Below are 26702 nucleotides of genomic sequence, written 5' to 3'. Positions count from 1 at the left end.
GTCTCATGTCACCTCTGGCCACCAGCGCGACGTCTGTGCGCCTAGCAGTCGGCTCTCGTTACAGCAGCGTGAGCTCTGATTGGTCGCGGGTGTCGAGCGATGTAATGTAATTCTCAGCGCGTTTACAATACGTTACGGGTATCATATGTTCCATAGATTACTAGGGAAACAATTGTTTATGAGGGCACTATAAAGAAACGAGCTTAGAATACTGACAAAGCCAGCCGTAACTAGTAGAACCAAGCAAATTACTACTGTTGCATTATATTGAAACAAATTCTTAATTTTGCTAGGCTATGTTAATGAAACCACCTTACTTCTGCGAGTCTGCGTGTGGATGTATAAGTATTTATTTGCAATTGGCTGGAGAGGAAAGGACATGGGGACAACTGGATTTTGCAGAAAATCCCTAATCACGGAAAATATACAAAAAATATTTTTAGGTGCAAGATCAGTTGTGGTGGTATTTAAATTAATCAGTGTAGGAAGAGAAGGGTGAAGGTGTAATAGGAAGGTGGAGAAAAATATGACGGGAAATTTTTAACATAAACAGTTTGATGACGTCACAACTGTTATTGACAAAGCACTGTAGCATTATGTACACTCACTCCCTCTCCTTTCACGTGTCTCAGAAGCCATCATAGAACTCAGCCGCTGACGCCGCTATAGTTCTCAACTCTGTCACATTCCATTGCGCCGGATTAAATACAAGTAACATTTTTTTTTTAAAAGATACAAATATTAATATAAACTACTTTGAACTACCATGTACATAAATTGCATTGAATTAACCCGCCTACTTTTGGAGCTGCTAAATAAAAATATTATTAATACACAAAAAAAACTATCCTTTTAAATATCACACCAATGAAATTATATAATAATATGAATAAATACAATAAATTTAATTGATCCATGGAATGGATGTCATTTTTAATATTTGCTTCCAAGAAAAAATTATTTGCTTGTACAAAAGCTTGAGCATAACGCCTGTTGTTACCATGCAGTGGCAATCCTCGACATAATAAATTGTGTTAAGAGGTCGGCGTGTACTGCAGTTCCTAAACTTCCACGCATAGACTATCCGCAGTACACTCGTGCATGGAAGTTGGTATGCTCGGTGCTCGCAGGCGGAAAAATACTTTTGTTTTGAAACGGCATTATGTTGAGCTGGCGGCGAGGAAGATATGTGCACCAACTTTACGAGCACCATGTGTCTATGTACCTTGGTGGGCGTGTAGCGAAGTCTGCTGCCCAACTGTAACCTTTTTTGTTTTATGTTTAACCACACTTATAGTGTTACAACGAGTGCACGATCATGAACTGAACGTTTTTGACGTGATAACGTCTTATAAATCGATGAACGCCGGCTGCACGCACGAAAAATTGTCCCGTTCCGCCTGAGCCGAGCGCGCAAGAACCGGCCAACCACCGTGCGAGAAAAACTTCCATAATATCAAACAGGTATAAGGCGAGCTTTTTAACTAATTGTTCGTGATTATATTTAAACAAATTATTTAAATTAAATTTGCAAAAACTGTAAATAATATTGAAAATTAAAAAGTATGCAATTTTCCATCAATCTTTTCTTATGACGTTATCACGTAAAATTATCGTCCGTAAACCGACTTTACAGACAAACCTTTTTTTTTACTTTGTAACGTAAGGCCCAAGCCTGCAGAGAGACTTGTAGAGCTACAGGATATCAAAAGGTTGTAGAAAATATGTGATTTGTATATATATATATATTTAATAGAATTATTTTATTTTAATATAAAATATAAATATTTATAAAAACACTCACAAAAAATTCTTAGAGTGATTCTTGCAAAAGGTAATAATAATTCAATCTTGCTGGATTTCTGTGTATATCAGAAACACTCACTTTCGGACATCTTGAGGTTTTTCTATTTTATAAACTGCAGACCAACATTGGTATATTGCCATATGAAATCAACATAAAAACACACTGCCTGAACTATGTCCTTCACACCGCAGTTTCTTCCTTCAAAGCGCTTCCCCGCCCCCAGACACACCAGACTCCAACCCAAATACTCAAAATAAGGCACGATAAAATAAGACCGCTCCAAGCCTGTATTCATATAAACTTTAAATAAAAAAATGTTCGCAGGCTTTCACGGCCATTGTCTGAAGTAGCTTGGCTTCTTGGTTGTAGCAGCGTCCTCGGCGAATATTTCACCGACGTTTCGGTCGACCGAACTACAACCCAGAAGCCAAGCTACTTGGTATAAAAAAATTGGTTTCCCATTAATATTATAAACGAGGCCTAACCAAAATTCGTAAAATTTAATAAAAGTATATGTGGCATAATAAATCCTAGCTGTCTATCTTTTGGCGCAAAATTCCGTTAAGAAAATCCACATCTCACAGCTCCTGATTTTCCGCACATGCAAATGCAGTTCACTAATAAATTACTCGATAGTTAAATTCCTTAACTTTAAATAGGCCCAGACGTCATCAGTGACGTAGCGTGGAGACATGTGGAGACGTCCACTCATGTTCACGCACGATTACCATGTCATTGTTAACATAACTCGCCACAACCTGATGGACGAGTTGATATAGCTCGTGGCATTCCCATCCCCCATTATGCTTTGTTTTTTATGGATGTTTTTTTTGTAATTTAATTCTGCTATTGTAAAAAAGGAAATAAAACCATTGTTAATAATATAAAACATTTATTTCGTGACTTTAATAAAAAAATCTGCATTTGTAAACCTGAACTTGGAAACTCCTGCATTTGATTTAGTTTGTGACTCAGGCAAATAGTTCTAGTGGCGCGTTGTAGACAATTTTAAAATGGCACAGGCATCAATCTGAAGATTCCTTTTGACTATGATCCCAACCGTGGTTACCTACGTGGATGTGTGACACTCGTGAGTTTCAAACACATATATAGTACACCACCATACAACCTGTATATCTTTAGTGAGTTTTTATTATTAATTTGTATTTATTTGGTCTGTACACTCACTTACACAAGTAACTTAATATTTCTTTCGTCCTCGGAATGTTTATTTTTCTAAGAGTGAAAAAACTTACCGCGTATTTTTTTTAGCTATAAACGATTTCTGGGAACCTCCGCTTTAATATTCCGCTATCAGAATTCGCGGTCACAACTGTTATCTCCACAGAGGAGCGTATTGACGTAATGACTGCATGCTTGCGCACAGAGGTCAAAAGGCCAGTGATGTGGAAGCCTGTGTCACACTTACAGTACCCGCACTACCACACCTCGTGCACCTAACCTTAAACAGGCCTGACACCATTACTTATAGTTTTTTCTATAATTTTGGAAACGAATAATCTTATGTATTTTTTCACAAGAATTCTATTTGAAGTTTACACTTTTGGAAAAAGTTAAGTTGTGTTTTTTTATTCACTTGTTATTTTATTCAAGGCGTGTGTTTAGTTGCGGAATTTATTGAAAAACCTGCAGTCAGTTAATGTAAAATATGTAAAACTTTTTAATGAACGCTACATGGATCTACAGAATTTTCTTTAAAAAAAATACGAACGTTGTTCCAGTTGGACCACTATATCTGTGTAACGATTATGGCAGATATTGTATAATATTTTGAAAGCTATAAATATGTTAGAAGAATATTAATAAGAAATTTACTCTCCTTCTAACAACCGGTTTTCTCATTGCAGTAACGCAATAAGGAAAAAGACTCTTTTCCCTGTATGGATAGATTACAAAATATGCATACGGAACAAAGAAATAACATTAAAATTTTTTTCAAAGTTTTATTTTTTATTTGCTCTAAAAAATTACAGTTTTTTTTTTATTTGTGAAGGAATTGGAAAACGTTAACTATTAAAAATTGTGCTCATGCGTATGTTACAAATAAAAAGCCTACAGTTTCAAAGGACTATATATCATTCATTCACTATCAGCTGATTGATACTGGCTAGTGGTAGATCAGTGTGGAACTGCGCTGTGAAGGATTGGGTGATCCTCGATCCTGAAGGCTCTCTTCAGCTTCACTGAGTCCTCGAAGGATCGACGACTGCGCTGATGAAGAGCGGTATCTTCATCTCGTGGTCCACGATCATCGCCAGGAAAGGGTGGTCGGCCACGAACGAGTCCAGCACAGGAGCGCTTGCTGGTACTGCTACCAGTCCTGCAATAGACATAACCAAATTGTACATAGGTTTTTTGAAGGATGCTTGCTACGGGTAAGATTGATTAAAAAAAGGGAGGGGTTGTCTGTAAAGTCGGTTTACGGACAATAATTTTACGTGATAACGTCATAAGAAAACATTGATGAAAATTTGGATACTTTTTAATTTTCAAATATTATTTACAATTTTTGCAAATTATTTTTAGATAATTTGTTTAAATATAATCACGAACAATTAGTTATAGAAATAAACTGAAATCAAATCAATCTCAATAAATTGTTAATTTGAAATGAAGAAATTTGACAAATAAATCAAAAAAATTTAAATTGCTGCTTTTAAAAAGCCCGCCTTAACCTGTTTGATATTATAGAAGATTTTCTCGCACGGTGGTTGGGCCGGTTCTTGCACGCTCGGCTCAGGTGGAACGTGACAAAGAGTCATGCTTTTTCCGTGCGAGCAGCCGGCGTTCATCGATTTATAAGACGTTATCACGTCAAAAAATATTTTTGGACATTCAGTAATGAACAATAATATGTTTACGCAAACAAAGAAGAGACAAGCCTAAATCAGCCAATGCATAAACAGTTCAGAGAATTCGCCATATGTATTCTTGTGCCTGATGAGATCAGGAACAGATCTCAGCTCCCGAAACGACGCAACTGTTCTGTCATAGCAAACCTACTGCGTCCGCCTGAGCTGCCGTCGTTGTGTTCGTCTGTCTGTCACTGTGTTGTTCAGGGTCGGTTTTTGTCTTTATTTACTGTTACGTTTCTTTAAATTATTCATGCAATGGGGAATTGTGATTTAATGAAGTTTTTTTGGACATACGCCATTGCAGTTTTGCACTGTTTGTAAAGGAAAAATTAAGAAAATAAAAAAAATATGAAGATAAAAAATTCATAGAAGACAAGGCTGAATCAGGTGATGTCGGACAAACGGAACCAACGATGAAATAAAACAAGTATTATGGACAGCACAACGACGATAGCATTGATGAACACCGAAGGTTTCCAGTGACCACAGTTCGGACGTTTCGGGAACTGACCTCTGTCCCCGTCATCGGGCACAAACAGACTGATTTTGAACACTGGAAAATTATAGGTTTGTATGTGTTAGAGCTCATCTCCTTGCTCAGCCAATGGCGGGAGAGGACTATCCTGACTGGCCGCGGACAAGAGGGGTGATATTATTGGCTGATGTATTGCTGTGAGGGTTGTTGGTTTGCAATTGAGTTCTGTAGTAAATTTTGTTTCCTTTTTAAATTAAAGGCATCCTATTATTTTTTTTAATTCAATGCTTTGTTGACTGATAATATTGCTATTGCTGGCAATAAATGTTGATTCTTTAAGTTTCCTTTCAATTGGGTGTTCTTCCTGTATGACTGCTGCACCAGTGACTACTGTACCTGTGACTGCTGTCTCTGTGACTACAGTACTTGTGACTACTGTACCTGTGACTGCCTCACCTGTGACTGCTGCACCTGATACTTTTGAACCTGTGACTGCTGCACCTGAGACTTTTGAACCAGTGACTACTGTACCTGTGACTGCTGTCTCTGTGACTACAGTACTTATGACTACTTTACCTGTGATTGCCTCACCTGTGACTGCTGCACCTGATACTTTTGAACCTGTGACTGCTGCACCTGAGACTTTTGAACCAGTGACTACTGTACCTGTGACTTCTGTCTCTGTGACTACAGTACTTGTGACTACTGTACCTGTGACTGCCTCACCTGTGACTGCTGCACCTGATACTTTTGAACCTGTGACTGCTGCACCTGAGACTTTTGAACCAGTGACTACTGTACCTGTGACTTCTGTCTCTGTGACTACAGTACTTGTGACTACTGTACCTGTGACTGTCTCACCTGTGACTGCTGCACCCGATACTTTTGAACCTGTGACTGCTGCACCTGTGACTGCTGTCTCTGTGACTACTGTACCTGTGACTGCTGTCTCTGTGACTACAGTACTTGTGACTACTGTACCTGTGACTGCCTCACCTGTGACTGCTGCACCTGATACTTTTGAACCTGTGACTGCTGCACCAGTGACTACAGTACCTGTGACTGCTGTACCTGTGACTACTGTACCTGTGGCTGCTGCCGCGACTCCGCCGTTCTCGTCGATCTGGATGGAGGCCTTCTGCAGCACCCTGGAGACTCTGAGGGCCTCGCCGCCAGCAGATATCCCGCTGAGGTCTGGCAGGGCGGACAGCTGCTGTAGTCCCAGCTGCGGCAGCGACGGTGCAAGAGCACATTCCCTTCAGCAGCAGTATTCATGCAGCTACACTGTGTAAATACAACGGTTAATGTTCCTACGTTCAAAATATTAAATCTCCGAAAGTACTTCACCGATTGTCCTTGAAATTTTGACACGTCGTTGCATTCTGTTCATTCTGTTGCATCTGTGACAGGTATAAGGATAGATAAAAATTAAGATACGTAAAAATATATAAATAAATGAATGTTTGTGTGATCATTTTCAGTTTTTTAAATATAAAAATATAGAGAAGATATACACATAGAGAGAGATAGATATAGAGATGTAGATAAACAGATATATAGGGAGATATAGAGTGTGAGATAGAAAGATATGTAGTGATATGAATAGATGTATATAGGGACACTGAGAGAAAGGTTTGTTTGCCTCAACAAAATATGTGTTTGTATGTGGCGAAATAAATATATTTTGTTAATTCAAACAAATATTTTGTAGTAGGAAAGATTCTGTCGACCCAAAAAAATGTTGTTGTCAACTCAAATGTATATTTGGTTAGTTGTAACAAATAATTGTTGTTTCTTACCGATTTTGGCTAAGCTAACAAAATATTTTGTTCCACCAAGTAAATATTTGTTTCGCCATATATAAACAAATATTTGTTTGATTCAAACAAACCTTTTTCTCGGTGGAGATAGAACGATCTATGGAGAGAGGTAGAGAGGTATAGAAATATTTATATATAAATATAGTGATTTTTATAGAGGGACATATAAAGAGAAATAGAGAGGGATAGAGAGATAGAGAGATTGTATCTATACCTATGAGTACCTACTTCTAACAAATAACAAAAAAAAATCAAAGAGGCATAGCAACGCATGCCTGGGATTAGCTAGTTTAAAATATAACTATTCGTACATGAACAGATGAATAAACAATAGCGATGCTGGATCGAAGGGGCCAAAGATCTATTCTGGACCTCCAGTCATCACTGCGGAGAACCATGGTGAGTCCAGGCGAGGTGGTTATACAGAAAGGTTATCCAGTGACTCTTGCACTATTACGGTGAAGGGACAACACTGCACTTAGTTTCTTCCCCGGGAAGGTAATTTTCCACGTGAGAAATTTCCAGCCCTACCGGGAATACAATCAGTAGGGGCATGCATATTTCGCGAAAAGATTCCGAGACTAGCTGAAAATTAAAACACTGTAGCATCGTCTGTGTTCAGTGATTGGGTGAGTTTATTTCAGGTGCACGTCTGCTGTCAGAACACCAATCACAGTAATTCAGTTCGGAAGTAAACGCGTCCTGAGTGGCTCGGTCAAATAAGGCAACAACTTCTCTCGCAGACGACCGCCAATCACAAGGAAGAAACACCTGATGTGGATATACATTGTTGCAGTCTAATAGGTATTCAGTTTTTTTTTTCGCGAAATATGCCTTCCCCTGGCAATCAGGAACTCATTGATCAGAAACTCTCGCCCCTGAGTCAACAGGTTTTGGATTTAATTATGTTTGTTTCACAAGCAAATACTGGTCGGCGCTGAAACAAACATGTCCGTGTGAAGGATCCCTTTGTTGAGGGACCCAGGACCCAGCCGCCCACCTAGACACAAGCATGCATGGCGTGCAGAGCTGCAGCAGAAACCACGCGCTTTGGAAACTGCTCAAGATATCCGAGTGGTGGGCGTTTACAAAAAAAAAAAAACACTGGGCGGATGAGTAATTCAGTTTCCGTACTTCGTTTTCAAACTTTATTTTTTAATGAGCGTAAAAAAATTTGATAAAACGCGTGTTTTCAGAAAATAATTTTTGAATAAATACACTGTACAGATGCTTGAAGCGCCCAAGGGAATCACATGACATTTTCATCTTCATTACTCAGTTATTGTTGCTGCTCAGATCTCATAGTTGTCCTCCGCACGAAGAGAAGATTTTGCACACAGAGGCGATACCACGCTAGTTGTGCCAGCGAAAGTCACTCTTACCATCCCGCCTCACTAAGCCTTGACTAGGTGGACATGCGAGTGTGCTTTATTATTTTATAAATTCACTCTTTTGGAAGCTCCTTCTAAGTCCATAGTTATATATATATATATATATGTGTGTGTGTGTGTGTGTGTGTGTGTGTGTGTGTATTTGTAAAACCTGTAGCGACGTGATCGGAGACAGTTACACGGATTCCACCCGACCCAGGCATCGCCGTCTTCAGAGAAACATTCCATAATAAGAGACCTGCAAAATTCGCGGTTTCGATGGCCTTCAGGATAGACTGCACATACCCCTGTACACTCTGGCAAATAACGCAAGTTCATTGGCTGCCGACTTGTAGGTCGTCTCAGCTGGTTTGTCTGTGATTCGATCCTTCTTTGGTTGAGGGTTTATAATTGTTTGAGATTCGTCCAGATGAACAGTAAGCCAATAGCAAAATTATCTAAGAGGTATATGTGTTTGAATTCTAGCCTATCACCGAATGAATCCGCAAATTTTGCAGGTCTCTACCCATAATATACCCTGAGATCTTTCTGAAACTCGAGGGAGCTGAAGTCAGGCATCCACGCCGGGATGCGAACCGGAGTCCTGCCTAGTCCGAGTCCAACTCTGACTATCCCGAGCCGTGGATGAGCTTAGAGTCGTGTTCCTTGCCTGTTGAAGGTTTTCCAAGAGTTCGTGCTTCGACTCCAGCTTGAACCGCGGGAGCAGCAGCCTCAGACCTCGCGTGGTGTCAGTGGCGATCATCTCAGACACGTCTGCAACTGTGAGCTCATTGGTCAGGTCCGCCAGTCCTGTCTTCTCATTGGGCAGAACCACCAGCAGCGATAACCGCTTGCCCTGCAATTGGTAAACAACAACATTACATTATCTTCATTAAATTTTTTTGACGTGATAACGTCTTAAAAATCGATGACCGCCGGCTGCACGCACGAAAAATTGTCACGTTCTGCCTAAGCCGAGCGTGCATGAATCGGCCAACCACCGTGCGAGAAAATCTTCTATAATATCAAACAGGTTAAGGCGTGCTTTTTAACTAATTGTTTTTGATTGTATTTAAACAAATTATTTAAATTAAAAATCGTAACAACTGTAAATAATATTTGAAAATTAAAAAGTATGCAATTTTTCATCAATGTTTTCTTATGACGTTATCACGTAAAATCATCGTCCGTAAACCGACTTTACAGACAACCCTCTTTTTTTCTTCATTTTATGTCCAATTATCACTATGGGGAATGGGATAAAGAATTAAACATCTGATGTATGAATCACGGCAAACTATGCACGCGTCCAACGCCCTTTTTCGAGTAAGTTTTCTAAATTCCCAATACGGCGGCTAGCAAAGCGGGATACAAGGAGGAGAAATATAGGAGAAAACATTATTTACCGTGAACGAAGTCGTCACAAAGCAACTCTCCGTTCGCAGTGGGCAGCATATTTTTGAAGTGAAAACTTCTATGGGAAGGTTTGGATAGGGAGTAAATTCATGTAAGTCGTCATCTACATGGTCACGTGACGTGTTAACGATAACACTTTATCTGTTCAAATTGTGTTTTTTTGTTCAATTTTTATTTTAAATCTTACGTATACGATTACTGTGCAGTAAAAAGTGAGTATAAAATATATTAATATTCTCATATAGATAAATAGTTTGAATAACGAAGAAAACGGAGTTTTTGTAGCAATATAACCTAAAATTAAGAAAATCATTATTTATTTTTTAATACCTACAATTACTACGCAATGCGTATTTTATAGTAATTTAGGAGTTATTTTACTACAGTGATAAAACAAATTTGTTGTGTGATAATTTTTTTTTCGTAAAATTTGTGAAAAAGTCTCTGATTTTACATGCTTTATATTAGCTTCACCTGTATGTTTGTCTGTCCGTCTGTAACTCTGTCTGTCCGTCTGTAACTCTTTCGACTAAGAGTGAGTGCCTCATCACAGTAAAATGTCCCACCCATTTCTTTACGTTCGTTAGCCGAGCGGTCTAAGGCGCGCGACTTCTGTGACGTCAGCTTTCGGATTCAAAGATCGTGGGTACTACTCCCGGCCACGCCGAAAAAAAAAAATGTTTTTTTTTCCCCGGTAAATTCTAATATTATATCCATACATCTAACTGCAAATGATTCGTAGAGACTTTACCATTTCTTTGTGACGTTGCAACTCCAAATAGTTATCTCAGATGGTAATAGGTAGTGTCGGTAACTCATTTCCCTATGATAATTATACATAAATATAGTTTAAAAAACTAAAAAAAAACATGCTTTTAAAGAATATCAAACTAAAAAGTTAAAAATAAATATAGTTTAACAAACTAAAAAACATGCTTTTAAAGAATATCAAACTAAAAAGTTAAAAATAAATATAGTTAAAAAAACTAAAGAAACATGCTTTTAAAGATTATCAAACTAAAAAGTAAAAAATAATTTTAAAATTAAATTTATGACAATAGTATATAAGCAATACTAGTATAAATGAGAAAAAAGCATGGGGCGCTTAATATTCAAAAAATATGGCACAAAGCGCCTCAAGCTTTTTTCTCATTTATACTAGTATTGCTTATATACTATTGTCATAAATTTAATTTTAAAATTATTTTTTACTTTTTAGTTTGATAATCTTTAAAAGCATGTTTCTTTAGTTTTTTTTAACTATATTTATTTATTACAAACATTATTCTTATGTTACACAATTATATTTTACAAAGTTAGTATATCTTATTTTAAATTATATTTGTATTTTCTTAATTCTATTATTAATTTTAATAATTTTTATTTTATTTACAAGTTTTGATTTAAGATCGAACAATTAATTTGTACTATATCCAAAAATAACAACTGTTTGTTTATAGTTTTAAGTTATCACTTCTGTCGGCAGTCCTCGTGACTGCTTTTAAATTTTTTAAAATTATTATTTCTTTAGTTGTAATCGATAACTGATTAACAAAGAGGTTTTACTTAAAAAAGTTTAAAAAAATAGCCAGTAATGGGGATTGTCAACAGAAGAGAAAACTTAAAACTTTGTTTTTAAATGTGTAATATGACATCATTTCTACGTCAAACGTACGTAAGAAAACTATTTTGGTATTATATCAGTACGATGTCAGCATGATATCATTTATCTTTACACCATTTTTTAGTCACAACAGATGTCAGTGGTATGTAAAAATTACGTTAAAATTACGTAAAAATTCATTACCTAGCTATGACTTACCAATGATATCAGACCTAGGTCATGTATTCACGTGGTAAAATTAACTTCACTTACTGCTACGTACTACAGCCATGTTGGTGATGCGAACTCACAAGGTCTTACCCATCCAAAAAAAGAGTCCACCACGCACATGATACAGTCGAGTATATACAATGTATTAGTGTATATAAGCGTATACACGTACACAGGCCGCTGCGATTCGCCAGTCTGGCGCAACACGTCACTAGCATGTCGGTGACGCGAACCCATAAGTAGAGACCGGAAAAATACGCGGATTCTTTTCGTGATAGGCTGAAATTCAAACATGCGTACAATTCTGCTTTGTTCTGCTATTGGATCGCAGTTTAACTGGAGCTCTCTATGGGCCAGTGAGAGACTATCGACCAAAGAAGCTTCGAATCACAAGTGGAGACGCCTCACAATTTAGTAACCAATGAACACGCGTGTTTACTTGAGAAGTGTAGAGGATAATGAAGGCTATCCTAGAGGTCATTGAATCCGCGAATTTTTCCGGTCCATACCCATAAGTTTTGCCCCTACCAAAAATCGCTCAACGTGGCTAAAGAAGTTTTCACTTCAAGTTGATTGGCGGAGCGTATACCTGGAACGGCAGGAGGACGTATCTGGCCTTCAGCTTGTCGTTGCTGGAGGTGGTGGCGTGGAAGCGCTCGTCTATCATGAACGGCACCTGCACCTGTTGCTCGGGGCCCACGAAGAACCCCCGGTCGAACGAGCGGTGCTCGGGGAACGGCTGCTCCCAGGGACTTTGGAAGTACACGGCGTTGGCGAGCAGCAGCACTGTCTCCGGGGGCAGACCTGCGGCCACGCAGCTCATCAGACCCGCCGTCTGTTACCTCTCCTGCAGCAGCTCTTCAAGGGATGCCGAGGGAGAAATGGGTTAGGTTTACTCGCGAACAAACTTAAACAGTTTGGTGTAATACACTTTTTTTTATTAGAACAAGTTTTTCAGATGACACAAAAAATGTAAACTTGGCACTTTAGGTAGCCGTGGTCACCAGCTATTCTCTTGTAGCTATATGAGTTGTCAATACCTGGGTGTTATACAACCCTCTTGACTTGAACGTTTCGCAGATGTCCTGCCGTTTAGGGGAAAAATCGTTAGGTAGGGGTAACCTACCATGACTCGTCGATAAACCCCCCCCCCCCCCCCCCCTTTTCATCCGAGAGGGGTGACCACACGATACGACACTCACCCTGCTGAACACTCGGTGACGGCAACAACACAGCTTTCGCAGCGACGCACGAATTCTTGCTCGCAGATGAAGCATTGTTGTGGTGTATTTTCAATTTAAGTACAACATTGTAGTTGTGCACTGATTTCCAAGGGAAAAAATTTCATAAATGCAAAAAAAAGTTTACTGTAAAGTTGGTTTACGGACGATAATTTTACGTGCCAACGTCATCAGAAAACATTGATGAAAAATTGCATACTTTTTAATTTTCAAATATTATTTACAGTTTTTGCAAATTTAGTTTAAATAATTAGTTCAAATATAATCACAAACAATTAGTTGTAGAAATAAACTGAAATCAAATCGATGTCAATAAATTGTTAGTTTTAAATGACGAAATTGGACTAATAAATCAAATTGCTGCTCTTAAAAAGCCCGCCTTAACCTGTTTGATATTATAGAAGATTTTCTCGCATGGTGGTTGGCCGGTTCTTGCACGCTCGGCTCGGGCGGAACGTGACAATGAGTCGTGCTTTTTCGTTCATCGATTTATAAGACGTTATCACGTAAAAAAAAAATTATCAAAATGAAAACATGAACCCACGGAAACAAATAGCCAAAATCAGCTGATGTTCAAACAGGTAAACCCAACTTTGAACCTAAATCGGTATAATGGACAACTGTGACGACAGCACAGACTTACACATTCAAACTTAAATGTCAGAAAATGAAAATTTCCGTGGAAGAAATTTAGTCATGAAAATAATAACAGGTACAGAAATTTTCAACAATAAAAGAAAATTGAGACAAAAAAAAACCTGGACAACGCAGAGAATATACGACGACAACGATGAAGATAAACAAATTGTATGGGCAACACGACAACCCCGACGAACACAGAAGGTTTCCCATGACAAAACAGTTGCGACGTTTCGGGAACTGGCATCTGTTCCTGTCGTCAGGAACGCACACAGACCATAGGCGTACCCAGGATTTTTTTTCGGAGGGGGGGGGGGTTCTTCCAGATATTTTTTTTTTGGGGGGGGGGGGCCTTCTAATTTTTTTAAGAAAAACTCCATAAACACTAAAAAATAATTGTTTATAATAAACTTTTTTAAGCTTACAAACTTTTTACAGTTTTTTTTTTTTTTTTTTTTTTTGCATATTGAGTAACTTCATTCTCCGGGTCGATGCGGATGTTGTAATGGACATTCAGTAAGGCTAAGGCAAATCCATTCAGTCTGTCCTGAGATATGGTGTTCCGCAGATAGGATTTTATTCTTCTTAAGAAAATGTCCTCTCTAGAGTTGCCGTTGAGACGGGAAGGGTAGCCAAGACTTTTCGGGAGGGGGGGGGGTTTGAACACCCCCCCCCCCCCTGGGTACGCCTATGACACAGACTGTCGTTGTGTCGTAAATAATACGTACTTGTTTAGGTTTACAGTTGGGTTCATCTGTTTGACATCAGCTATTTAGGCTGGTTTTTCTGTAGGTTTATGTTTTTTTTTTCATTTTTATTTCTTATTTTACATTAATGAATTGTTTCCATGACAAACAGTGCAAAACTGCAATGGTCAAAGAAATTGTATTAAAATCAAAATTCCCCATTGCATGAATAATTTTAAGACTGTATTTTCAAGCACTGAGTTTTGTGTACCTCTCTCTTCAACAATGTTCTGTGATGTGACGGTTCTGCGTACGTGACGTCTATTTCCGAGAATGTTCGTTAGCGTCCCGCCTTGGGATAGGCTAGTTCTATGATTAGTTAGTGTAAATTTCGTTGTTAAACTTTCTGAAGACAAAAGTGGACACCTATATTTCCTAAAGCGTAATTAATTACGCATATTAATATTGTTTTTACAAACCGGCCAGAAAGATAATTTTTCACTGATTATGTTGGGCTGGCATTAAAACTGTTTTTTTTTTGTATGTATGTTTAGTTACACGGTTACAAGTTCTTGTCCACAGACAAATATATTAAGGGATAGGCCTAGCGATATGAATCGACATGCGCCAAATTTTTGTTTCGTCAATTTTTGTAACATAACAAGTTTTCTATCGATTAATATTGTAAAGTTGGGTTTGTTAAAACAGACATACAAATTAAGAAATTTTCAAATAAAACGTTAATTATTATATTTAAGGTCAGTTATTTTCATGATGCTAGTCTAATTACAAAATCAAGTTCCTGCAATCTCCACTATATAATTATGTCAATGAAAAATAATAGTGAATGTCGATTTCTTGAAATTACTCTGTTCTTTCTCGTGATACTTTTTTTTATTTCAAGTTTTAAGTTTGTTTATGTAATAATTTCTCAATAATGTATTCGAGAATTTTGGCAAGCTTGGTTTGAAATAACCGGGGTATAATCAGCTATACAGCCATTTAAAAAAAAGCCTTTCAGTTTTACATACAGTTACTACAGAGATGCATGGATGACAAATAGTGTAAGCATTGTACCTTCGTCCACGAGGGTCTTAATTTTTCCGTGTGTCGTCTTCGAAACCCAGTCGTTGACGATGTCTGTAGCTTCTTTGTTTCCGAAGTCGACCAGGTCCACGCCAGACAGAAACATTTCAACCAGTGTGCTCTTGAATGCAGGGTCCAATGAGAAGCTTCGCTTCAGGAACAACCGGTTTGCGAACTCCAGTGTTGTGTTCGTGGATGAAAAGTCCTTCGATGCAAAATAAAAGCACATACGGAACATACTACAGTGAAACACAACGAACCAAATAAACATGTGTTTTCATGCTATATTATTCTCAACTTTATCAGCTAATACTGAAACTTTGTTACTAATAAAATTGTTTTAAGATGGCTTATATTTAAGATAAATTATTATATTGTTTTAAATACTTAATAAATATTTCTTTAAGTAGAAAAAATAGTTATCTAGAATTTTTATAACTTATTCAAAAAGATTTTATAAATGTTTATATAAATAAAATAGGAATCCTTAAATCAAGTTTATCTCAAAAACTGTACTACATTTCATATGTAATAATATATTTAGACATGGGTAGCCTGAACTTAAATCACTATAGCTCATTATTTTAATTTTTTTTGTGAATATTATGATTTTAAAAGCTATTTCATCAAAATTATTCCTACACATTTCCAAAACTCAACTATATCCATCTTAGGTAGATGTTATACAAAACAATGACAGTGATGAAATTAATTCAGCATTTAAATGCTATAAAAGAAATATGTTCGACTGGAAATTGATTCAAGAAAAGGTTATCTTACAGCAGAGACGCCGATACCAACCTGATAGTGCTGGGCCAGTCCGCCGTACACTTCCTTGGCCTGGCTGGAGTCCAGTTGCAGAGCTGTCTCCAGCGCCCGTGCGGTGGTACCCCTGGCTCCTTGCGCCAGCATTGCCAACACTGCAGACACGCTCACTGGAGACACTACCATGTTCCTGGCCTCTCCCCTCGCCAGCTCCTGGACACGTGATGGCAGCTGGTTCGCTCACAGGTGCAGGGGTGAGCCAGGGGGGAGGGGGGGTTTCATGGGATTCAACCCCCCCCCCCCCCCTTAGCACCAAATCTTTAATTAATTTCTTATTCATCACTCAAACAAATTTCATTATCAAATTAATAAGATTTTACCATTACTATATTTAAATTTAAGTATCGAAAACTGCTAAAATAGCACTATTTTACACCTTAAAATCCAAATTTTTCCCGGACCCTCCGCTTTAATACGGGGAGGGGCCGCATGCTTAACACCCCCATACACAAATCCTGGCTACGCCACTGCGAAAGGTGAACATTGTCTAGAATCCTCTGAGGTGTTGCTGGACATGCGTCGTGTTAAGTGAGACGGTTTATTAGTTGGGAAATTAAAAATCATGCTAACACTTTAATTGTTATTTTCCTTTTCTGTACAAACAAAAAAAAACTAATTTAAAATCCAATTTCCAAACATAAACATTATTTTATAAAACACTAGCTTATGGCCGGCATGCGTTGTAATGCCTCAATCGATTTTTTTTTGTAATTTGTTTTAAGTTGGAACACATATAGTACAAAGCATATCTCCATCTCTCTCTCATTCTCTATATCTATCGCTCTATGTACAAGTATATATCTCTATTTCTCTCTATCTCTACCTACACATATATACTCTATCTCTCTATATCTATATATCTTTATATCTCTCTTCTATGTATAATTATATCCATCTCTACATGTCACTCTATAACAATGAAGATATTAATAATATATATTTTTAACTATCTTTATTTTATTAATCTTTCTACCTGTCACAGGTGTAACATAGGTATTTAACAAACACGTGCGTATTCGAACGCGACTCAGTGTCAAAATTTCAAAGCAATCGGTGAAGAACTTCCTGAGATTTTAGATTTTGAGCGAACGAACATTTACAGTTTTATTTACAAAATCTAAAAAAAAGGAGGCACTTATTTCCTCATGAAGCTGCCACCCGACTGGGCGATAACTACTAGAGTGAACACGTTTTCTGTCGAGTGTCAGTTCCTGCGTCATAGCACTGTGACAGGTGGTTCAGTCAACAGTAACAAGACAACGTGTGCAGGGACTCGCTATGAATATGTCTAGACAGTGACACTCACTACTCACCTTGAAGAGGTCCAGAGAGAATGCAGTGGCACTCACTACTCACCTTGAAGAGGTCCAGAGAGAATGCAGTGGCACTCACTACTCACCTTGAAGAGGTCCGGAGAGAATGCAGTGGCACTCACCACTCACCTTGAAGAGGTCCAGAGAGAATGCAGTGACACTCACCACTCACCTTGAAGAGGTCCAGAGAGAATGCATTGTAACTCACTACTCACCTTGAAGAGGTCCAGAGAGAATGCAGTGGCACTCACTACTCACCTTGAAGAGGTCCAGAGAGAATGCAGTGGCACTCACTACTCACCTTGAAGAGGTCCAGAGAGAATGCAGTGGCACTCACTACTCACCTTGAAGAGGTCCAGAGAGAATGCAGTGGCACTCACTACTCACCTTGAAGAGGTCCAGAGAGAATGCAGTGGCACTCACTACTCACCTTGAAGAGGTCCAGAGAGAATGCAGTGGCACTCACTACTCACCTTGAAGAGGTCCGGAGAGAATGCAGTGGCACTCACCACTCACCTTGAAGAGGTCCAGAGAGAATGCAGTGACACTCACGACTCACCTTGAAGATGTCCAGAGAGAATGCAGTGGCACTCACTACTCACCTTGAAGAGGTCCGGAGAGAATGCAGTGGCACTCACTACTCACCTTGAAGAGGTCCGGAGAGAATGCATTGTAACTCACTACTCACCTTGAAGATTTCCAGAGAGAATGCAGTGGCACTCACTACTCACCTTGAAGATGTCCAGAGAGAATGCAGTGGCACTCACTACTCACCTTGAAGAGGTCCGGAGAGAATGCAGTGGCACTCACCACTCACCTTGAAGAGGTCCAGAGAGAATGCAGTGACACTCACGACTCACCTTGAAGATGTCCAGAGAGAATGCAGTGGCACTCACTACTCACCTTGAAGAGGTCCAGAGAGAATGCAGTGACACTCACTACTCACCTTGAAGAGGTTCAGAGAGAATGCAGTGACACTCACTACTCACCTTGAAGAGGTTCAGAGAGAATGCAGTGGCACTCACCACTCACCTTGAAGAGGTCCGGAGAGAATGCAGTGACACTCACGACTCACCTTGAAGAGGTCCAGAGAGAATGCAGTGACACTCACTACTCACCTTGAAGAGGTTCAGAGAGAATGCAGTGGCACTCACCACTCACCTTGAAGAGGTCCGGAGAGAATGCAGTGGCACTCACTACTCACCTTGAAGAGGTCCAGAGAGAATGCAGTGACACTCACTACTCACCTTGAAGAGGTCCAGAGAGAATGCAGTGGCACTCACTACTCACCTTGAAGAGGTCCGGAGAGAATGCAGTGGCACTCACTACTCACCTTGAAGAGGTCCGGAGAGAATGCATTGTAACTCACTACTCACCTTGAAGATTTCCAGAGAGAATGCAGTGGCACTCACTACTCACCTTGAAGATGTCCAGAGAGAATGCAGTGGCACTCACTACTCACCTTGAAGAGGTCCGGAGAGAATGCAGTGGCACTCACCACTCACCTTGAAGAGGTCCAGAGAGAATGCAGTGACACTCACGACTCACCTTGAAGATGTCCAGAGAGAATGCAGTGGCACTCACTACTCACCTTGAAGAGGTCCAGAGAGAATGCAGTGACACTCACTACTCACCTTGAAGAGGTTCAGAGAGAATGCAGTGACACTCGCTACTCACCTTGAAGAGGTCCAGAGAGAATGCAGTTACGGCCTCATGTTGATTGTCAGGATTGACTTCGGCCAGAGTTGAACCCCACACCGACAGTAGGGACACCGCCAAAATATCTTCACCGAAAATAACATATATATGTTCATTGTTAAATTCAATAGTTAATAGTTACATAAATTATATTAAATATAAATTAATGAGTCAATGTGCAATAATATATCATCAGGAACTACTTAAAAGTCTGTAAATATTTGTAACGTAGCCTAACTAAACATTTTTGTCTAGCCTAGGTAAATTTTGACCTAATATATAATACATTTTGTTGTATTTTATGGGTTTTAGAAATAACATATTTGTAGGTTTATATATGCGTCAAATATCCATTTTCAATCTTTAAGTGTAATATTTCTTTATTTTAATGTAAGCGAACGTAAATAACTGATTCTAAATTCATGAAGATGCTTGTAGGAACACCGCCTGCAATGCATATTTTTCCCTATTAGCTTATCTCAGGTTTGTTATATCTCTTCGTTTCCATCAATAATCTCTTTACATTCTGTAGATAATTCAAAAAATTCAAAACAATTTCAAACACGTAATGAGAAACCATATTTGTGGTTTACCAAATTCATAACTCACTCAATGTGTGTGTTTTTCAAGCTAAGCTATGCCGGTTAGAAAATATAAAGTATTCGTCATTGACATTAACGGAAATGAGTTCAGTATGATAACTGTCCCATAACTCGGTGAATTAATTTTTGCATTAAGATGGCGTAAATAAAAAAAGGGGGGAGGCTTGATAATTCTCATTTTCGTGGCCAGGACGCCGAATCGCTTGGATTGGAAAACTGTGTTCTCAGAGGCTGTAGGTCTCGCTTTGTTCCTTTTCTCTGAATCATCTACGTGATGGCGTCTCTCCGTGACTTAGGCCAAGGTCGTCCGAGTTGTTTTTCGATGCGAGTTTTTTTTTTTTTGTAGCTATAGAGACTCAGCTGTACTGGACGAAATTACTTTGTACGCGAATGTGAATTCACTAGCTGCGAGCAGTCTCTCTGATATTGCTTCGGAAACGGCAGAGGTTGTAGGCAACTACAGTTAGTGAGGTTGAGGATTAAGCTTTCTTTTATCAATAATTGCGGGATGGTTTATCATCCGATTGGTAATCTCTATTTTTTTTATTTAATTTTCGCATTGCCAACGATCGCTAAAGATCCTGTCACGCTGCCAAATTTTGGTCTCCAACTATATTTCACATTAAAGTTTGAGGGTATTATCTGGGACGCAGTGCAGCTTCCAATGTTTCTTTTTCTTTCTTTTTTTTTTCACAATTTGATAAAGTTTGACATACAACCTCAAATATGTTTTTAATTGTTTTTTATCTCTATTCCTGCTCAAAATTTTCATTTTAAACTTACGTTATAATTTAAATAATGCGTCATGAGGCTGGATAGAAAATTTAAGCGTGCACTGAATTTCATGCATAACATAACTTTTAAAGTAATTGAAATTTTAAGCTACATAAATACACGTCGCATTATTAATAATTATACGTTATGCGATTTTTTAAAGTTAAACACATAATTCGCTTTTTACACATAAATTAGTATATAATAAACTCATATGATCATAATCTTTTTAATCTCCTATGTTCCCGCCATTTCAAAGATTTGGCTGGCTGGCAGCCTGGCGGGAAACAACGATAGTCACCCCCTATAAACCAGTAATGCCCAAAAACCCCAATGGGGACAAAAAATGTCTAAGTGCCCGCCCTTGCTTAGTATTTATTTTCTACTCTTCCAACTGTTATTCCTGAGCCATCCTTCTATTCCTGTAGCCAACCTGCACGTTATTAATGCATGAATTTGCATCCCGCATTTAAGTGCCCAGGGTTTTCCCTGTGTCTATGCAGGTTTTATCTGGGCCCAACTTATCTAGTTTTTAGTCTATAATAGTCAGTGAGGGGAGTTAGTCATGGCACCAATTGCTGCCATGGCTGGCCAATCCCCTCCTAGCACATGATGCATGCTCCCTTTCCCGCTTAGCTTAAACCCTGCATGCTTAGAGCGCATGGGCTTCGGCCTGAGACACACTTAGAGTATATCCCTAACCCAGACCCCTCCCAAATACACTTTGTTTTAATTTAGGTTAGGAAAAAATATTCAAAGATGAGTTTTCGTTTAGCGCGATTCTGATTGGCCAATTCCATCAACATACAAATAACTGCAGAACCCTTCCATCCTCTCATCCAACACGTCTTATACAGATGGCTATGCTAGAGACTTTTCCAGTGTCGTAACAGCCCGTAAACAACATCTGGCTAACTTCAATGTGTATTATTTTCTTCCCGCTCGTGTAGAGAAGAGCAAAAACCAGTTCGGGTGTCGCCAACACTGTTGCATGTTTCGTTAAGTGGCGGCACTTGTAATCTGTTCCCAAATGACGCACAGAGAGGCACTTATCTTGTACCGTCCGTTGCCAAGACTTGCCTGCGTCACAGAACAACGTGAAAACGTCATTTAAGAAAGTGCCAATACTTGTAATCTGGCATTTTAGATATCAGCCAAATTTATTCTGTGAAACAATGTTGTATAACATTTTTCGGCTGAGCACGACGTAGATAACTGCGTTCCAATTTTAAAAATTATATATATATATAGGTATATATATATATATATATATATATATATATATATATATATAAATTTCTGGTTGACGTTAGTTAGTCGCATGAATCGTTGCAGAGCTAAATTTACTTCTAAATTAGTCCTTAGCCATTCCTTGTCATGTAATAATAATTTTCCTCTATTAAAAGTTCGTTTGAAATAGATCCAAGATGACATGTAACAATTCAGTTTAAACTTCGTATGTTTTCTCTATCATTTTATGGAAATACTGATAACTGAATCTGTATGACCGATAACATTACGAGTTCTATAACGCAATTTTCATATTCATACATTTAAGTACTTATTGTAGGCGCTACTTTCAAATATATATATATATATATATATATATATATATATATATATATATATATAATATTGAGCCTGAAGACAAGTAGTCATGAAACAGTAATCAAACAATTCTCGTGTGAATTAAAAATTGATGTCATAGTGTGTTGTACGGCACTGTTACGTATCTAAATACCTTAGAGGACAATATCTCGTGGATTAATAAAGACTCCGAGACACTTGCAAACGCTTCTGAGTTGTGTTTGTCTCGCCGCTAGAGCGTGAAGCGCCTTGGTAATCACAGCTACCGAGGGTCTGTTGGGAAGATGAAGACCTTGCCTGTTCTTGGCCCCAAGTCAGAATGCCTGAAAGCGGGAAGCCTACGATGTACAGATGTTCTGTATTGCACAGACCCGAATACTCACGTTGGCAAGCCATCTTTTCACAGACGAGAGAGCCAAACCCGAAGTTCCCCGAAGTTCATGCTCGCTTTTTTGTTTACATGATTTCACAGTATCTTTAATGTAGCTATCCTAACCATAATCAACCGTCCACAATGTTTTAAAGTATTTATAATGTAGCTAACCTAACCTAATTGACCATTAGTTATCATGAATTTTATTTTTATTCATTTACAATGAACAAAAAAAAAACCGAAGATGCACGATCGGGCGTTTGGCTGTAGAAAGAAGGCTTGCCAACCTGAGTATTCGGGTCTGTGCAATACAGAATGTACATCGTAGGCTTCCCCCTGGAAGCAGGGTCGCCGAAACCAGGCCTGCCACCCTATTCACCAGTCACATTCGCTGCCCCTCTGAAAATTCAAATTACCGGTACACCGTGGATAAGAAAAAAAATTCACACACACTCATAAAAACTCACTATCGATAAGAAAAACACTATCTCACGTATCAATTTAAAAAAAAAATTATAACTATAATTCATTGTATAACCAAAGACGATGAAAATATGAAATTAAAACGTCATTAATTAATAATAAAATTTAAATTTAAATATTAATGTGATCATGAAGTGTTATCACCCATCTACCTATTAATTATACTTACTGTAATAGTAATGTAATTTATCAATGACCGCTAAATGAGAATTCATTTTTATACCACTCCACATTACTTATGAGAACTTTAACATAAGACTTAACTTTGACTTTAAGCTAGGTTCAATGTTGTAATTAATGAGGGGGGGGGGGGGGGAATATCGTTAAATACTAACATTTGTATTTCCCCTCCCTTTTCGCCGGCCCTGACTCGCTGACGCACTCGCCGGCCCATCAGAGACATTGCTCGAGGCCATTATAAACAGTTTGTGTATATTTTCCATGACTAATAAGCAAGTTTCTCTAAGGTTCAACTCCGGGTGACTCATCTAGTGTGAGAGCAGACTTGGGACACACGCGTAAAACCAACAGGAATTCATTTTTGGGCAGAAAATAGCTTTAAAAGTTTTAAAAGGTTTACGAGATAAAATCTGAGATGAAATTATGAATAATTGGGGGTAAAAAAGTACAACGTCGAGACATGTGGTACAGTTCATACAATCGGAATCGCAGGAAATGTCGATTAGAGGGAAGAACAGCATGTGGTGGTTCCGAAAGGCGTCACTCACACGCGCCGAACAAAGAGGGAAGAAAGCTAAGATGGCGGACTTCGCCCGGGATAGCACTAGTCTTAACTGATAGCGTTCAGCCGCGGTCTAGTACACAGGATCTCCGTAAAATAATGTCCCAGTTTCAATGGTACATTATAACAGTTTAATTTTAGACTATTTACAACAAATCACGCATCAAATTGAAGGGGAAAAAAATATTTTTTTTCTTATAAATGTTAAATATGTGCACCTTTAGCCATGCAGCACACATCCAACCTAAGAGTTCCATTATTCGCACACTTTGGTTAATACGTCCCGAGTAATGGAAGCAATAGCCTCTTCAACTCTGTGCCTCAACTCTGGCAAATTATTAGCTAGCGGCGGAACGCAGATGCGATATTTTATAAAGCCTAGAAGGGGGCAAAAAATCTCATGACGTTATGTAAGTGGACATGAAGGCCAGAGTGGTCGTCTCGACCACTACGACCAATCCAATTCGACGTTCAACCACTCTCGTACAACGATATTCCAATAGGGTGGGGCTCCATCCTGCTGCCAAATAAAGTTTTTAATGTTCACCCTCTACTAATTGGAGAAAGAGCCTTTTTTTTTTCTTTCACGCTTTCTGCTTATCTAAAACTGTTTGAATTACTCTTTGATTGTGGTCTTGAACAAACACTCTACAACACTTACAGTTGATACTATTAAAATTTATAACTGGGAAAGTCTTTTATGGGCATACTATATTGAGAGAGCAACAGAAATAACACGATATTGAATTTTTAAACAGTTGATTGTTACTACCGTTTTTTTTTTTTTTTTTTTTTACCTTTCCATTCCTACGACGTATTCACGCTAACAACTAGCGGGTGTGTCCCGTCGCAGCCTACACAGATTATTTATTGACTTTATTTTCAGTCAAGGAGTTAATCGTGGAACTAATTATCGTAGCACGCTATCAGACGGAAGGCTGGCAGGAATGACCGGGTGATGAGGTAGTTACCTTGAAGCATCTCGGGACTCGCGGAGGCGACGTCTGCAGGCTGAAGCAAGATGGCCGCGGTTATAAAGGCGCCGGGGACGGGCGGGCGCTCCAAGGCCGACTGGTCTGCCTCGCGCGAGGGTGGTGTTTAGTGGCAGCTCAATTACCTCGCGTGTGCACAACTCGACACCACAGATGTCGCTACTGTTAGCTAGCCAGTTCTTTCGTCAATTCATACAGACCGGTGATATTTATAATTGAATTTTTTTTATGGTTATCAGCTTTCGCCCAAGACCAGCACTAAATACACACAAGGTGGACAACGCCGGAGTGAAATGCGTAACGATGAGCTACTAAACACCTTATATGTGTATTATCGTGTGGCAGACATAGATAAATATAACTCACTCACTATTTGTATGTCTTTAACCTATGATTTTTTCTGTTATAAAATGAAATTATAACTTTTTCACTCCCTTAGGGATAGAATTTCATATAAATATGTGGTCTATGTGTTAATCCAGGTTATGACCTCGCTGTAGGCCAAATTTCATCCAGATCCGTTCAGCGGTTTTGGCGTGATGAGTAACAAACATCCATCCATCCATCCATCCATCCATCCAAACTTTCACATTTATAATATTAGTGGGATTACTAGAGGCGTATTTGTAGTAAAGTATGGTACAAAATTGGTATGCTTAATTTGAAACTAAAATTCCACATAGTTAAATAGAGAGTAGAGGAAATATGAAACGCCATATTGGTTTCAACAGTTTTTAAAGTGTAACATTTTTTTATAGCGCATAGTATTAAAAGCGGTTTTCATTAAAGCAGACAACACTTAAGAACAAATTTTCTGACACTAAAGTAGCATCAATGGACAGTAGGTACTATTGCAGTTGTATCTCGAGGTACCAGTATTGGGTGAACGAATTTGAAAGAAATTCTCATGATAGCTGGGCATTGGGGAATGTCTTTAAAGATAATATTTGGGTGCCAGTCGGTATTAAGGTCGAGAAAAGTTGTGCACTAAGTTATGCTTAGTCAGAGATACAGGACGATAGGAAAAGAAGATGGGGTCTTGGGAAAACCTAGATAGCAGATGACCATCTACAAGATGACCTATTCATTTTTTGTACGATTCTTGCAACAGAGAATATTGATTAAAATAATTTCAAGGACGTATGCCATTGTTAGATAACACTGATTGTCATATAAAGTACACCAATGCAGGGATAACTAGTTCAAATCAGCTAGACAGCACAGAGGAAATTATTTTATTGAGAAAAACACCTACAGCACTACCGAACACACTGGGCTGACAATGACGAGACAGTTGCAATAAAATCAGTAAATATAGACACACAACCTTGGGGGAAGCCTACTTTTCACAAAGGGTTGAGGACAAACCCGAACATGCCCGAAGACTTCACCTTCGGCCAACTTCGTGACTTTGTTTTTATTTTCATAACAGCACGGCCATGTTGGTGGATATCAAAAACACTTATTAATAATAATTGTGAGGTTAAGTGTTTAATTCATAGAAATAAAGTGCATATTTAGTAATAATCTTAAGATTATTATTCACTGTTATATTACAAGTATTCGTTATGTTCAGGATCTTTCAACGCACTAAATTAAAACAGCAAGCATCATGTACCTCGGGATCAAGTGAAAAACTTGGATATGCTATACTGAACTTTAACTAACTTTCAGATTTGCGTGTAAATTAAGAGATATGTATCATCATTTAGTTCATATTTTCTCTCTACAGGTTTTAAAGTTTAGCCTAGGTTGACGTAATTTTATCGTATCACGTGTCCAAATTGATCCCTTGGTTTTGTGGTACAAGATGCTTGCTGTTTTAATTTGTTACGTCGAAAGAGTATGGACATAACAAATACTAGAACATCACAAGACAAACAAATTATCTCAGGTGTTGTGAAATAATTTCTTTTGTATCTGTTTTACATTCACATATAAATTGTAATAACACAAGTTAGTATGCCCATGTTCTTTCAATGTACCAAATCAAAACTAATCAAGCAAAATGTACCACAGGAACAATGTATACAAGATCATGCCTTCTGGATCAAGGGATGAAT

The 26702-nt window shown here is 38.5% G+C and overlaps 1 protein-coding gene across 1 annotated transcript; it reads right to left on the bottom strand.

The window, feature by feature from the left end:
• Positions 1–3757: 3757 nt before the first annotated feature.
• LOC134542915 (leukocyte elastase inhibitor-like) lies at positions 3758–24714 on the bottom strand. The gene is made up of 8 exons (XM_063387501.1): positions 24619–24714; positions 19066–19172; positions 16052–16228; positions 15242–15455; positions 12188–12402; positions 9019–9204; positions 6245–6383; positions 3758–4148 (listed from the first exon to the last, which is right to left on the bottom strand). Exons 1-8 carry the CDS (start codon positions 24626–24628, stop codon positions 4009–4011), a joined length of 1188 nt encoding a protein of 395 aa, XP_063243571.1. The 5' UTR covers positions 24629–24714; the 3' UTR covers positions 3758–4008.
• Positions 24715–26702: the final 1988 nt, after the last annotated feature.

Source organism: Bacillus rossius (genome assembly GCF_032445375.1).
Source record: "Bacillus rossius redtenbacheri isolate Brsri chromosome 9 unlocalized genomic scaffold, Brsri_v3 Brsri_v3_scf9_2, whole genome shotgun sequence".
In the NCBI taxonomy this organism is placed as follows: Eukaryota; Metazoa; Arthropoda; class Insecta; order Phasmatodea; family Bacillidae; genus Bacillus; species Bacillus rossius.
Note: the sequence above shows the minus strand (reverse complement) of the source record. Positions and strands in the feature narration are given on the sequence as shown.